Source organism: Nasonia vitripennis (genome assembly GCF_009193385.2).
Source record: "Nasonia vitripennis strain AsymCx chromosome 2 unlocalized genomic scaffold, Nvit_psr_1.1 chr2_random0005, whole genome shotgun sequence".
Taxonomy (NCBI): Eukaryota; Metazoa; Arthropoda; class Insecta; order Hymenoptera; family Pteromalidae; genus Nasonia; species Nasonia vitripennis.
Window position 1 is genome coordinate 1536302 of NW_022279612.1, and position 16128 is coordinate 1552429.

The 16128-nt window shown below is 35.8% G+C and overlaps 1 protein-coding gene and 1 pseudogene across 6 annotated transcripts in view; one reads left to right on the forward strand and one right to left on the reverse strand.

Annotated features, from left to right (window-relative positions):
• LOC107981980 (histone-arginine methyltransferase CARMER) overlaps positions 1 to 16128 on the forward strand; it is a 325591-nt gene that overhangs the window by 96137 nt on the left and 213326 nt on the right. For all 6 annotated transcript variants that reach the window (XM_031925137.2, XM_031925142.2, XM_031925140.2 and 3 more), the window contains one exon: positions 13088 to 13582. In XM_031925137.2, the coding sequence (XP_031780997.1) occupies positions 13088 to 13582 (495 nt within the window). The remainder of the gene's footprint in view (positions 1 to 13087; positions 13583 to 16128) is intronic.
• Positions 8438 to 9844, reverse strand: LOC100114133 (annotated as a pseudogene).

Below are 16128 nucleotides of genomic sequence, written 5' to 3' on the forward strand. Positions count from 1 at the left end.
ACCTTAAGCCGTGCCCAAGGTGGAGCGGCGACGCGTTGGCCGAGCGTATCTCGGCCCCGTATCCCATGGGGGGGGGGCCGTGTGGGGAAGCTCCGAGCATAACCCACACGTTAAACAATTGGATTAAATGTATTTGCGAGACTGTTGAACCAAAACACGCGTATCGGTATAGGCTTGTTTTGGAGCAAAAATTATATAATAGTTGTCCTTTATTATTATAATTGAACGAGCTAGATAATGAGAATACGTGACTCGAGTATACAATATACGCAATATACACTAGCGGTCATGCGAACTCTCGTTCGAAGTGATGAGTCTGCTAGAATATCGCAAGATTGTGTAAATCGCACCGGGAATCGCTCCGCGGAGAGGCCGATATCCGATCGGAAATATCGTCTCGCATCAAGTGCAGTATATATACATCGGCTCTTTTGTGTCTACCACCTATAGTTAACCTATAGTTCAACTGCGCTTTCGTCGCGTCGCATTTTGTATCGTACACGCATATGTGCAGCTATACAATTACTATACTCGTTCGATTCATCGACGCCGAATCTAACGGCTGCGGAGAGGAGCGCAATTAAGGCCAAAAGGTAAAGAGAAGTCTGTTATACACATGAATATATACGAAGCTATCCTCGTTATCCTCTTAAATATGTATACCTTCCGCTGCAGCTATGAGTGCCCATCGATTATTGTGTGTATAACAATAACCGAGCGCTATATGTACTGCATCAGAATTCTAGTATAACTATTATACGTCGTTTTATCCGTATTATCTTGCGGCGCGCGGGAATACTTAAGTATACGTAATCGCGAACGAGTTATTATCTCGCGCAGTTTTTGTACTTTGATCCTTGCGTCGAATACGTATTTGTTTATTATGTCGTGCGGGTCCATCTCGACAATGAGCCGCGCCAAAGTATGCGTATTATCTAGAAGTGTAATCTGCGCGACGTGAATATGAATATATAGGTACTCCAGCGTAGTGTAATAATACGTATAGGATATAAGTTCGATATTTACGTATGAGATCATTCATGTGCCTCTGCAGATATTATAGAACAGTTATAATCAAAAGAGAACGTTTTTAATGTGGGAAATCCAATAAGAGAACGATTTTAATTTGAGAATTTTGGAGCGCATATCAAGAGTAAAATAAATTTATGCATCGGGGTGATGTATAGATAAATTTATGTTAATTCCTCTTTTATATAAAAATGACGATTCGACGAAATAGGCTGAAATATTTGTAAATATAACGTGTGCGTCTTTTTGTAGAAGTATTAAAATGCATATTATTCATTTGATAATGCATTTTCAAAAAAAGTAATTAATCACACTAGGTCACAAAATTTCCTGACGCTCTTTTCCCGCGCATTTCTCGGGTGGAAATTGATCAGACACCTCGTTCTTAGTAAAACAACGGTAATTACTATAATGTCAACACTGCGCGAAAAAAAAATTAAAAATTAATTTCACCGCACGTGAAGGTGAACGTCGAAGTGTGTATACACAGCACAGCTGAGGCACGTGAACTCTCGGTGGCGATCTTGCTCGCATATATTTCTTTATTAAAGGCTATAGCTGTTCAGTTTCTAAAGAGGGCAAATATTGAGACCATGGAGGCATTAAATAACAATCACCCATGAATCGGTAAAGTCGTCGTCTCTCTCTCTCTCTCTCTCTCTCTCTCTCTCTCTCCCTCGCGCCCTCCGATTCGAAGGAAAAAAGCTCACCGCTTTCGCGATAACCAAAATCTTTCTCTTTTTCTCCAAAATCGAATTTTTCTTATTTTAAACTACTTCGGGTATAATAAAATCGCGCTGCGGGAGAAAGAAATACAATAACTCTTTCTGAAAGCAGCGCAGAAAAACGCGAGAGCCACGTACATACACACACACATACTAGAGAGCTTCGCTCGCGAGATTAAAAACTTATTATTTCCACCGCAAACGTCCCCAGAATAAAAAGTACTAAAGTAAACATTTTCAAAGAAACCTCGAATTAATCTTCCTGCACTTCCTTTTCCTATTGATATATAAACTGATCTCGTTATTATATATGCTCGTTTATATAGGTACCATATAACAATCTTCTTCAAATCACAAATCTGCGTGTGTGACGTAAAAAAGAAATGGCATTAACCCTTAAAGTTTTCAAATCAATTTGAATTTTTCAATTAAATTGTTTATTTTTTCTTCTACCCTATTGACCATGAGTCGCTGTCACTGTTAAACTATACACGTGTGTGCTTATTGAATTTAATTGATATCCGCTCATTAAAAAAAGACAACAAATTTTTTTGTGTTATTATTAACTGAAATGATCGTGATCAACCCTGCCGAAGGTAATCCAATTAAATCAAACATATTTTGGGCAATAGATAATGTAATATTAAAATTTCTTGCCATTGGAATTAAAAAATCAGTCAATTTGACCGAAGAAGGAAAAAAATATTTATCTCAGAAATTACTAAGGAGCTAAATAAAAGAAAAGACATATGTCCACATCTTGTAGCTTGTAAGTATAAGTATCAATTGAATAAAATATGCCATACAATAATTTCATTACACTATATTCCTTTAAAAAAAATTAATTACAGCTAAGCGAGTGATGGAAGTTTACAAACACTTGAAGAAAATGTCTGACTCCGTGCATGAGAGATTTCTACTTGCAGGTAATTTGAATGAGTTTACTGAAGAAGAAAAACATATTCACAAAGAATTGTTAAAATTATTATTTGTATTTTAATAAGTGTTTCAAAAAATATTATAATAATCATGTTAAAATAAACAAACACACCTTATATAGATCAAGTAAATAAATATATTATTTTTTGATACTACATAAAACTTTACTTATTTAAAAACACATTTAATTAGTTTCATTTGATTAAAATGTAACCGGTTAAAATTTCAATTTCTACGATTGTTGCATCTGAATAGACAATTTGATAGAAGCTTGAAGATCCTTCGGTTTGCTGCGTATCCAACCTATTAGATCCTTAATAACTTCCTCTTCTGTTAAGGGAATGTGAGAACAGGAGCTTCAAAACCTTACGTAGAACCTCAGTAATTGGGACAAAGATCTTGAACAAACAAAAAAATATTATAAGAATGGAAGGATGTTTTGGCTGTCGATAGTTGCTGGAGATGATGCTAATTATTTACTAGACTGTATTATACAGTTCATTTATTATACAGTACCAAGAAATACACACAGAGGAATAGTATATATCCCCAGTCTGATTAATTATTAGAGCGCAGAAGAAACTTTTTGGTATTAATTCAAATCAAATCTTGAATCAAATCTTTATTGCTTGTAGATTCTCTGTCTGTTAAATAAAATACAAGTTCATATTATGAAATTAGATTTTAGATTTATGATAATGATAAAATTTGTTCATAAATTAGAGCTAGTAAACGTTTCTTACCTTTATTAACATGTTTGGCTGAATAAAGTATTGCACAAATAAAATCTGATGCTAGGAATTCTTTCAAAAGATACGTTGGCCTGTTTATTAACTCAGAAGGCTGAGGACGTGCCTTGTGAAATTTTCTCCTGTTTATTGTAAAAAAATGAACGTCGAAAGAATTGAGAAATGGCAGGAAGACGTTACGAGTGAAATCGCAGATCGCACCAGATCAACAGAGCAAGCACATATCCAGTCCCTCATCACACCACCAGAAGAGCGAACATCAAAGAAAACTGCACTCATCTTTCTCGTCGTCCCCAGCACTAGAAGAACCAACAGATCGCACCAGAGCAGAAGAGCGAGCACGTTTCCAGTCTCTCTGCCCTCATCGCACCACCAGAAGAGCATATCATCCAACATCTCCCTTATCATGTCCGGATTTCCGGAAAATGGACATCAGGCTGGATCTGCTGAAAATCAAGTCGATGATCAAACTGGCATGATGGGAGACAAAGAAATCGAGAGGGAAATGGCAAATTTAGCAAGTTAGTTTTTTTGCGTTTTACTACATTCAACTGAGCTCCGTCTCTCTCTTTTTTCTCTGTGCCCGGATACGATTCAGACTCTATGTGCGTCCTAGTGCTGTCTCTTGCACTAATATTTAGCTCCGTCTCTCTTTTTTTTCTCCGTGTAGGGATACAATTCAAATTTTTTCTTTCTCTCTATGTGCGTCTTGGTGCTGTCTCTTACACTAATATGTGCACATACTTATAACTGTTTTTTTTTGGTAGATGGGCATATAAACCCAGACCAGCAACAAGTATGGCCAGACGTAGACGTAGAGATGCCTAAAGAAGGATAGGAAGGAGGAGATCAAGTTGCACAGGATCAAGGTGCGCAGCATCAGAATGCATAGGATCAAGGTGCTCACTATTACCAGCAGCCCCAATCACAGCTAGCTATTGGTAATGGTATTTACAGTCTCTCGAACTAATGTTAGAGACTTGTGGATCTCGATGGACTAGTTGGTAATAAACAAAAACACTCTCAACCGTTAATTTGAATTAATATGCCGTCAGAAAAGGCTTTGATATTTATTGAAAGATAGAGTGTATTTACAAGTGTTTAAACTAAGGAAAAGAAATGAAAGCTTTTGTATTAAAGTACTGACGCGTGAACAACAATATTGTTACGGACGACACTGTGAGGCGAGTACGTGCGCTCACAGTGTTTCGGCAATACGTACTGACTATACAATCAGCGAGAGCGGCATAAGGCCGCTCGCACAACAGGCGAAGAGAGAGAGAGAGAGAGAGAGAGAGAGTAGGAGCGAGCGAGCGCGCGTTGCCATGGAAACGCCCTTTTCGGTGCCGTGCGAGCAGGCTAATACGTTCGAATTCGAGCGACAACAGATCGCCTCTCGAACCTTCTCGCTCTCTCTCGCCGTAACCGTCTAATCTTTCGAACAAATGGTGTAGGTGCTCGCCCTCAAGAACTTCTGCAGCAGCAGCCTCATGGATTGCAGCAGAACACACTAGGTGCTCGCCCTGAAGAGCTTCTGCAGCAGCAGAACGTTGTAGATGTTCGCCCTCGAGAGCTTCAATAATAATAATAAATAAATATTTGGTCTTTTTCTTTTGCTTCCTTCTAGAGGAAGCTTTATAATAGTAAATATTTATATTCTCTCGAATTAGATAGAGACTTGTGGATCAAAACAATTAATGTGAACATAATAACACGCTCTTTAAATTTGAGATGAAAAGGTATACTATGTATACCGTCAAACTATTAATGTTTATTGAAAAGAAAAGAGTGTGATTACAAATGTATTGACTATGGAAAATTGAAGAGTATTAGAAGAGTGTTAGAGCACCGACGCGTTAACAAACGATATTGTTTAACGGTCGACACTGTGAGGCGAGTTCTCACAGCGCTTCGGCAATACAAAAACTGAACAACACAAATCAGTGAAAGCGGCAGAAGACCGCTCGCGAAACAGGCGGAGAGAGACAGAGTAGGAGCGAGCGAGCGTGCATGCGTTGCCATGGCAACCTCATTGGTGCCGTGCGGGCTAGCGAAAACTGTCGAATTTAAAATTAAGCTGACAAGCTTCTCGAACCTTCTCGCTCTCGCTCCGCATATCAAACTAATTTTCGAACATTAAAATTTTGAGTTTCGTCAAAACTTCTAGAAAATACTTTTTGGTGTGTTAGAAGTTCAAATCAAGTGTTTTTAGAAAATGTCCGTATGGATCTGGTGTGTGTGTGTGTGTGTGTTGTGTGTGTGCCGTCATATTTCTGGAACTACTCTGGAACTGGAAACAGTTATTTTTTATTTTCTCAATTATTTTTTTTGGCCTTTTTTTTATTTTTGAAAAACACTATTTTGCGTTTTTTTCAATCATCCCATTATTACAAACAATTCAGCTAAAATGCATTTCAAAGAGAATAAAATTAACTACTTTTCCTTATCCGAACCTCGGGATCGACCGCTTTGTTCGGCAGATAAAATGAAAAAGGTGATTTTTTTTAATAATTCATATTTCTGAAACTAAACATAATCTCACGAAAAAAATCATGTCAATGAGTTACGTGCCAAACTATATCCCATCAAAATTTCAAGTGATTTGATTACTAATTATTCCAATAATAAATCGAAAACTGAAAAAAATGAGTTTTTCTGTGCCTTGATTACGGACATAATAAGACCTTATTGCACTTGAGATTTGGGAAAAAGTAGATATTTTAAGTTCATTGCGCAGCTTTCAAACCCCTATGGTTCTTAAGATATCAAGATTTCAATTTTTATTTGAAAATTTTTTGATTCCTTATATCTCTAAAACAATGTAGTCAAATGCTTCAAAATTTTATTTGGTGATTTATCATAAAAAAAGCTATCTGCTGCTAAAATTTAAACGATTTCGTCAAGCGGTTTTCAAGTAAAGAGCTGAAATGTAAAAATCGATTTTTCTCAAAACTTTTTCTTCCTCTTATAGGGGTGTCGTTGCACGTCGTTAAAATCCCTCCCTATGAAGTCATGTCATACTAATATATTCTGTGAAAAAAATTCGTATTCTACAATAAAAAAACAGAGGCGTCTGCAAACTTTTGGACAATGAACCATCCAAAACTTATACATTAAATTATGTATCAAAAACCGCTTCATACATTAGCAGGCAGATTATACTGTATATTAAAACAATATTTAATTCATTAGACCTATAAATTTAGTTGGAGGAAGCTACGTGCCAATGAATTGGCAGTGGTTTTTTTATTAATAATTATGAAATGTTGTTCTGTAGGACCTGATAAAAGGAACCGTAGCGGCGGACGAAACTTGAGGACAAACCCCTACGAACAAGCTATTGATAACCTCGCTTCATTTATTTCAAAAGTTCTGAACTCGCACCTAAGCAATGTCAGAACAGAACTTCGTGAGAGAAGAGAAGAGGACGAAGACGACAATGCGCTAGCAGTATAATTTATTTAAAATATTTATTTTAAATTTCTTTATACATAGTTTTGTGATCTCTGCTTGGGTGAGCTAAAATTTTAGCTGCCTCCACCGAGATACTGTTAAGTCTCCTCTGACCATTAATTGTTCTGATTGTGAGCTAAAGTTATTGTCTTACAAAAAATGTTTGTGCTCTAAGTTTATTGTATGTACGTTGATAGTGGTATATTTTTGATTTCATACTACTGTATTGAAAAAAGTACGCATTAATAAACATAAAAAGTAATTTAAAAAAATATAGAATAAATAAATTTTAAATTTATTTAATGACCTATGCAAGGATAAGGAATCTATCTTTACTTAATTCATATTCATATTAATTTCTTTTTATCCTCTAGTTTTTCAACTTTTGATACAAAAAAAAACAATATATTGAAGATTTATATTATATTTAATGCGCATTTAATGACTGTTATGATAAAAGCGCAAGCAGCGAGTTATTTTAAAGTGACAATGACAACTCGTTGGCTCATAATGCTAGAAAAAGAAAAAATTTTAACTAGGCAATATACAACGAATGACTTTATTATAGCATATCTTTATTCATGATCTTACATGTAGGAAACAAAATATGCAGTATATATAGTAGCATTTGTATTACATAGTATTGTATTGTCGAACCTAAATAATACATTTTATACAGTCACAGTTCTTTTATACAGAATGTCCAAAACTTTATTTGCCGTACATCCCCCTCACGATATCTACAGCGATATAGAATTTAGGTAATTTATAAACAAATATGCTCTGCAATGTTCAGCCACGAAAGGATCGTCATTTGTGTTGCAAACTCACCGAGCTTCGGTCCCCCTCTTCCTCCTCTATCCCGAATCACGAGGCTTATTATCTGGGGAGTCTCTGTGCTGTCATGCTGGGACGAGCTTTTTGAGAGGAGGGATCGCCGATAGTAAATGGAAAATAAATAAATCATCGCAGCTCCAACTAGAGCTTTCCGAGACATCAACTTCTCTTTGAACATCATTTTTTATAGTTCGCATCTCGCGATGGATTCCAACAGAGCGATTATAACATAGTATTTATATTTAACTTAAACTTACATGTATGTACAGTTTTAGGAAACATGCAATGTATTTTTTATAACATGTTATTAAAATCATGACGAACAGTGCTCGAAAGTGATTACTTACAAGTCTATACATCTTAGATTATCGCGTTTGCAACGTTAAATCATAAACTTTTCATCTCAAAATTTGTACACGTATGGACGGTATATCAGCGCGTTTTTTCATCATTAGAATGATGATGTTGGAAAAAATTGTACAGCTCCAATATTGGATTCAGTTTCAGTTCTAATGATGTACATATATTATAAAGTCGTGTGCATTTTCGTGTCAAGGAACGAGTCGAATTATTTTAGTCTAAAAGCAATCATTAAAATGAAAAGAAAAATTGACATTGTAAAGCACTGATTAACAAATTTATCTCAATTTAATAAATATAATCAAATGCCTCGACGTACTTTACATATTGAATTTGATTATTTAATTAAAATTGGAAGCTATGAACTGGTAATTAAGAAGAATCAGGTGCGGGAAATTAAAATTGTTGTCTCTGAGAGGATGGAGCAATTTGTGAATCCTCCTCTTCCGAGACAAAGTAACGCTCAATAATGTCGAAGGCTTTTTGGTAAATTTCCAAATTTTAATGGGATTGTAAAAATTCTATTTTATCTAGGCCTGGAGAAATATTTAAGATTTCAGCATCAATAATAATCTTAATTTTTAATATTCTGTAGGATAACATTTGCAAATAAAGAAATAATAGAATAAGAAAGAAATTATTACCGAAACATTGTTCAATAAGAACGCAGTATGTATGAACTCCATTGTGATAGACTGCATTTTGTTCTCAAAGGCGTAATATATTTTTTAAACCATTCAATGCCACTTGAATAATCGTTGGGTTCATTACTGTTAACAATTCACACAATGAAGGAATACAATTTTGATCTGCTAAGTATCAAATCTGATCTGCTGTTTCTCCACTTGTGGCATTGGTTATAGCCCAGGCATCTTCTTTACGAGTTTTGAACTCAGCTTTACACAAAATATCAATTATAACTGGGAAAATTTTGGCATCTATAACAGCCTGTAAATATTTAAAGATATTATGAATTTTAAAATCTATTCTGATTGTAAAATTAAGTGTCTTCACAAATTGTTTCGAAATTATAATTTTTTTTTTTTTAGATTTCATCTACAAACCTGTATTTGTTGTGGGTTTTCAGCAATTATATTAGATACCGTCCAACAAGCTTCTTTACGGATACTTTCTCGTGATTGTCCAAGCAAATGTAATAAGCAAGTTAATGCTGATCAGTTCAAGACGACTTGAGTTAGCATATCGTCACCAGTTACAATGTCACCAACAACTCGTAATGCAGCACATGCCTGTTGCTCATGCCTAAAAAGTATAATTAAATTAACAATTTATCGACATTTTTGTCCATAGAAAAACTGGAATTAAATATCTACTTACATTAGCAGTTCAACAAGACGTCAGCATACTCCAGCATCTATAACAGCTCGAATCTTTTCATTTAGATCTTGACTGTGTAACGGGCGGGGATAGCGCCCGTAAGAGCTAGTCGGCGCGAGTGCAGGGCAGTGCATCGTTGGCTCAATGGTTAGAGCACACGCGCCTTGAGATCTCGGGGACGTGGGGTCGAATCCTCCTCGTCGCTTTACTTTTATGCGAATTAGTTCCCAGAAACCCCGTTACAACTGCACAATGCTTCTACCATGTCTTGAGTAATACCAGGTGCTTGCTGTAGTAATAATATTTACAAAAGTAATACACATGTTTGTTTGCATTTTTTTTACTATTAGTCTAGTAAAAGTGTGTACCATGATTGGTGTTGGCACCGTATAGTCTTCGGTGATAGACACCAAGTCGTCATCGGTAACAATATTAGGAACATTACGCTTCTTTGACAGTTGTTGTTCCCTTTTCTGTTTTCTTAACTGTATGCCCTCTTTCTCACTCCTTCTTTTAACTTCTTGTGAGTCCAAACCCACATTCTTGTAGCGATACTTGTGTGTTGGTCCACTTGACATCTGAAAATCCAGATGAAAAATTCAACTCCTGCAATTATTCTAGCTTCGCCAGCATGATTACGTGAAATAAACTAAACTAACTCCTTCAAATTCTCCTCCTTATAAAACAGTAAATAACGCATCGTTTTAGGCATAAATCAATAATTACATTTTTTCAAACAAATATATAAGCAAAAATAACGATAATTTACCTTTTATAACTGGGTCTGAAGTTGTTGTACTTTCTTCATGTGGGATCATTGCCATAAGTTTAGAAATATCTTCTAAAAGCATCCACAACTTCTAATAATCTAGGTTTGAGAATATTAAACTTGGCGAGCTAGATTTTCCTGCATTTTTTTGAGATGTGGGAATTGCCTAGTGATATTTGTTGTTCGCGTTGAATTTGATCATAAATCTGTCTCAAATTTTTGATCAGCTCTTTCTTCTTACTATGTTTACCAAATACAGAGGGCATATCTTTATGCAATGCACTATTAATATCATCATATTTTACAGTCCAGAAATTCCACCTAGAAATAATAATAAGTAGTTTAGTAAAAAATAATTAGGTTCACATTGGACTCTGTCAATACATATGTAAACTGATTCTCACACTTGGTTTTTCAGATCAAATCTGTGAATGTCGCATGTGTATTCCAAATGCCACCAACAGTATATAAATAATGCCCATGACAGATCACAGCTTGTCCATATTGCGTAATTGGCAGCTCACCGGTTGCAGGAATAATAAGCATCTCACTGTCCTTCATATTGCATGCGTACACATTGTTATTGCAGTTTTCACCAAAGGGAATCCCAGTATCACCGTAAACGAGTAGGTTTTCTCCTCTGAGTACAACTGCATTCGGTGCCAGCTCGTTGGGCATCATCTTCTGGTAGGGTAGTCAGCTCCAGCATTTGGTGGAAAAGTTGTACTTTCAAAGCTCTTTGAAAAGCGGTCTGCTGTCTTGCCAGCTTTGGTTGCTCCACATGCCTGGATCATTAAGGAATAAGTATCTTTAGCTGTTCCTTGAACTTGTTCTCGATCTTGGACAGTTGGTGGCTATTCTCAAGCCCAGATGGGGCATGAGGAAGCAGGAGATGTTGGAGAAGTACGAGGCTATGTGTTTCTTTAGACTCTGCAGTTCCGAATACTGCATGTCCGAGATCTCGAGAAGCCTCTTCAAGATCTGGTGGCCACCTTCAGCACCGTAGACCGCCTCGTAGGGATAGCTCCAGTCCCGCACAAGGAACTGCAACCTCTGGAAGGGCGTGCTGCCCGACTTCTCGAGCGCGAGTTTTTCGTACTCGGTAAACGGCTGCAGGTGTTGCAGATCATCCTCTTGGAAGCGGTCTGCTGTTTTGCCAGCTTTGGTTGTTTCACATGTACGGCTGCGAGCTGTGAAATAAGAAAAAAAAAAAACTCGAGCATATGTGCTCCGCGCAGGCCGCATAGTATTTACTCGCATCATCTGATGATCAATTAACCTAACCTGATAAGACATGGCGCGGTTGTTCAAACTTATTACCGTTGGGTGTACAGCGACTAAGCTTCTTTACGTCTATAATATCAAATATAATATCTATTACTTTGTTGTTGTTGTTGTAATAATTAAAATAATCTATGCATACCTATTGCTATGACTGACTGAAAGAAAAAAAAGATAATCGGAGAGGCGAAAAATTAATTTATTTCGCAAAATTAATTTTCAAACTTAATTATTTTACAAACGAGCAATTTTCATTCAACAAAATAATATGGTAATTAGAAAGATCTTATGAAAATCTTCGAAATTGTATACTCATACATAAACATCAACAACAGATCGAATAAAATATATACAGAATTCGTAAAACGTAAATAGGTTATTAAGCAAATTCAAAGTATAATGGGTCGCGGCGCGCTCCCGACGGCACAGTGTATAAAAACGTATCCTTGCCATCGGGGCGCTACTGCACCCCTTGATTTAGATTACACTTGTTTAAGTTTAGAGTATGCTACGTAACTTAATTAAACCAATCATTCCATTCATACAAGAAATTACAGGCTCAGTTATTATTCCATCATCACATGAATTTTATAACCAACATATCATCTAAATGTAATAACAGGATAATATTTTCTCTACATCAGCAACTAGAATTCTCGGATAACCTTTGGAAGCCACGACCCGCGTAGTGCGTATGTCAACGACCTTGGCATTGTTTTCTCGTCCTTGTATTTTATTTTTTTTTTATTCATTTAAGCTTTCAAGCCCTATTTGGGCTTATACAGCTTCGTGCTTGTATTATTTTCTAGCACTTTTCTATGAGTTGGTAATCTCGTGTATTGATCTGCATTAATTTAGCGACATAATTCTGATATAAATAAAATGAATAAAGGCTTCATGCCCCTCATATATTATCAAACATAAAAAAATAGTGTTTATTGAATTTACCTCATCCCGCTATCCTGCTCTGTACCACAATGTACCCAAATCAAATAACTAAAATTATTGAGTAATTTTTTTACGATAATAAATACTATATTTTGCTTAATTCAAATATAGTCACAACAATAGATTTTCACATTACACAAGTAGCAGTCCTTATTCATGGGACTTCAATTAAATATTTGTATTATTAAGGCAAAATATAGAAAACTTGCAACCAATATACACGTATACGTATAGACATCAGGAGCTTAATATTTGTAAGAATCAGGATAATCATAACACAAGTATAGATAGTAAATATATTATGTAATCAAATAAATCAATATACATTAAATTTTCCAAACAATTCGCTAATAGATGGCTTGTATCGAGTCCAATCATTGATTTACGAGATTTTTAAATAATTCTTGAGCAAGACATTATAGATAAATCATTTTCTACTAGGTAAAGATAAAATGCGTATAAAGATGTCACAGAGAAAAGCTAATACAAGTAAAGTGTATGAGTATATGATACAAAACAAAAGTCGGGGTTGGCAAACGAAACAAACAAGAGTGGAGCTAGTTCTTTATGAAATCCTTTATAAAATAATTTTTAATTTAATTTTTAAAAATTTATACTATGTTTAAACTAATGATGATTAAAATTTTTTACTTTTATAGATTTCCAGAAATTTCATATACAAATCTTGAAATTAAAAAAAAAAAAAGCTTGTTCTGTTTTTAATGATCGTACTGAAGAATCTTCGGCTATGCAGTATTTTCAATTTTATGGTTATCTTTCACAACAACAAAATATGATGCAGGATTATGTCCGAACAAGCACATATCAGCGAGCCATATTAGGGAATTCCGTGGATTTTAAAGATAAAATTATCTTAGATGTTGGTGCAGGATCTGGAATTTTATCTTTTTTTGCTGTTCAAGCAGGAGCAAAAAAGGTCTACGCTGTCGAAGCTAGTAACATGGCTTACCATGCTGAATTATTAGTTGCAGCAAATAATTTATCAAGCAAAATCATTGTTGTTGCTGGAAAAATTGAAGAAATTGAAGTTCCTGAATTAGTTGATTGTATTGTAAGTGAACCGATGGGTTACATGTTGTATAACGAAAGAATGCTTGAGACTTATTTACATGCTAAAAAATGGCTCGTACCAGGTATGACTACATATACTATTAAATATATTAAAATGGTTTATGGAAATGTATCTTTATGGATGATATCTTTATAAAATCTGCAAGTATTTCGCTTGCCTTCATAAATTTTTAAAATCATATAAAAGCGCTTAGCCACATAATTATCATTGTGTGTGTGTGTGTGTGCGTGTGTGCGTGTGTTGTTTTTTTTTATGTGGCGTAGGCAGAGCAAGCTCTGCACAAGTGGCCCTCCGACACCAAATCCCCACAGTTAATATCTTTGAACAATACTTTCGTAGGGCCCGTTAACTAGCCTAATGGCTTCTTCTTTGAAGTTTGACATTTCCATATATCTCCCATCAGCCAAGGTGATTTGGGGTTCAGGATCAAACTCGTCTTCTTCATTCTGCATCGTCCAGCCGTGTAGTTCGTGCAGTATCGTTTGGTCGTCTACTTCGAGCAGCAACGACCGGCCATCCTCTGTACAGACTCAACCCCGACACATACGTTTCTGTGCATCGGATGAGAGAGTCTGGGCTCAACTCAGTTACCTACGTTCTTCGAATGGTCCTTACGTAGTTGTTTACATCGCACCAACCATCGTTCGACGTCGGCATAGCTGTCATTATTGACTCACAAGTCACCCTAGTCTGAAGGTAACACTCGAGTTCTTCTCGTTTCATTTCGTATCGCGAACCGTCACAGAAGACATGCTACGTATTTTCATTTGCTTCCAAACATACTGTGCAATTTGGATTGTCCTCTATCTTGAAGTGGTGTAGGTAGGCTCGAAAGCACCCATGTCCGCTCAAAAACTGCGTAAGGTAGTATAGTAATTCACTTCCCCGTGTCGTCTTTTGGTTCAGTCAACAATCCGAGGTATGAGGCGGTGCATCCTTGTCCCCTTTTCACTAGAGTCCCATCGTCTCTGCTACTCAGCTAGGGTTTGTTCCTTTGCAGATTTCCAAACTTTCTTTTAAGTATTATCACCAGTAATTCCTCTGTGGTAATTGTTGAAATGATTGCGTCATTTGCCTTTGCTTCGGGGATAGCTCTTACTTCCAGTTGAAAGGGTGACAGCGTAGTCACAATACGGTCCAGCAATTTCGGGCTTTTAGGAAGAGAAATATAACCTTCCTTTATCTTCTTCCTTACTATTTAGTATGGTCGCCCCCAGGGATCTAGCTCAACCTCGTCCTGTAACTCTTTAAGGCACCGTCGTTCATATTCTCGAATTTTTTTCTTGAGTTTCCGTCTAGCATCCTTCATTTTCTTATTTTGGGTGTTACATCCTGAGACGTACTGCAATATTGCAATAAGTCAGCAAATATAAAATTGCTGAGTGCGTACGTTAAGTAGATCAGCGAGGTCACGAATACCAGGGCTTAAGTTGCGAGACCGATACTTATACATAACTTTACTTTAAATAAATCGTGAAAATGTATTAATTGCAAGGGTTTTTATTCCAATACGTATATCCTGTACCAGCCTCACAACAGTACAGCAGCAGAGATCCAGCTCAAGCAGTTCAACTCAAGTAAGTTCAAATAAATAAATAATATATTAGATCAATCGTGACTTAACAGTGTTATGTTGTTATAAAAAAAGGAAAACTTGCAAACAGATAAAATACATCAGAACATTTATAAATGCAATAAAAACAACTACAAAAGCAATCTAAAAATACGACAGAAATTCTAAAAGTGAAAGCGTTTCAAAAACGTATAAATCAAGTTTTGTTTACTGCGAGTATAACCCTTACCTAGAGTTTGGTTAGTGGCAACTTTTTCCTGTGATCTGCTTAAATAGCGATTACTTATTTCCTAAAAAGCACATAAACGCACGAAAATCCTGTAGCCTTTAAAAGACGGTTTATGAACGGATTTATAAACCTATATCTAAATAAACGGAAATAAATAAAATATAAAGAGTGCAAAAGCAATCACCAAAATAGAAATATTAAATTGAAAGTTCACAGAAAATTTAGGTGGGTGACCTGCTTGCGCTTATCGGCGATCGCGCTCACCTTACGTTGCAGTGTCAGCAAGGTGATTTAACGCAGCGCTTCGGATCTGCAGCGCTTGTGTGAGTTTAAAAACCAGGTCAATTCACAATATTTAAAACATACACGGAACAATTAATTTTGTGCATTTCCTAATCTGCCGTGTGAGAAATGAATCATTTATCGATATAAACGCACGTATTTCATTCAATGAAGGATAATACTAGTGTAGTAAATACGGCAAAAAAGAATAATCACAAAAGAGGTGGTAAAAGAATATTTTTACGGAAACTATTAAACGAAAAATTAAGACAATTAAAGAAGAAAATAGATTCATTTTTCCGATCGCAAGAAATTAGACAGGAATAAATAGTAAACAACAAATCGTAGTTAAACGATCCGAGTTTTAAATAGAAATCAGCAACGAATTTAAAGATTTAATTTTGCTACGACCGAATGGAATAAAAATAAATAAATTTTAGATTTTAGAATTACGATAAATCAGTTTAAAGCCTAAAAACCGTCTAAAGAACAGTTATATAGCAGAGTCGAGTCAAATTACTGT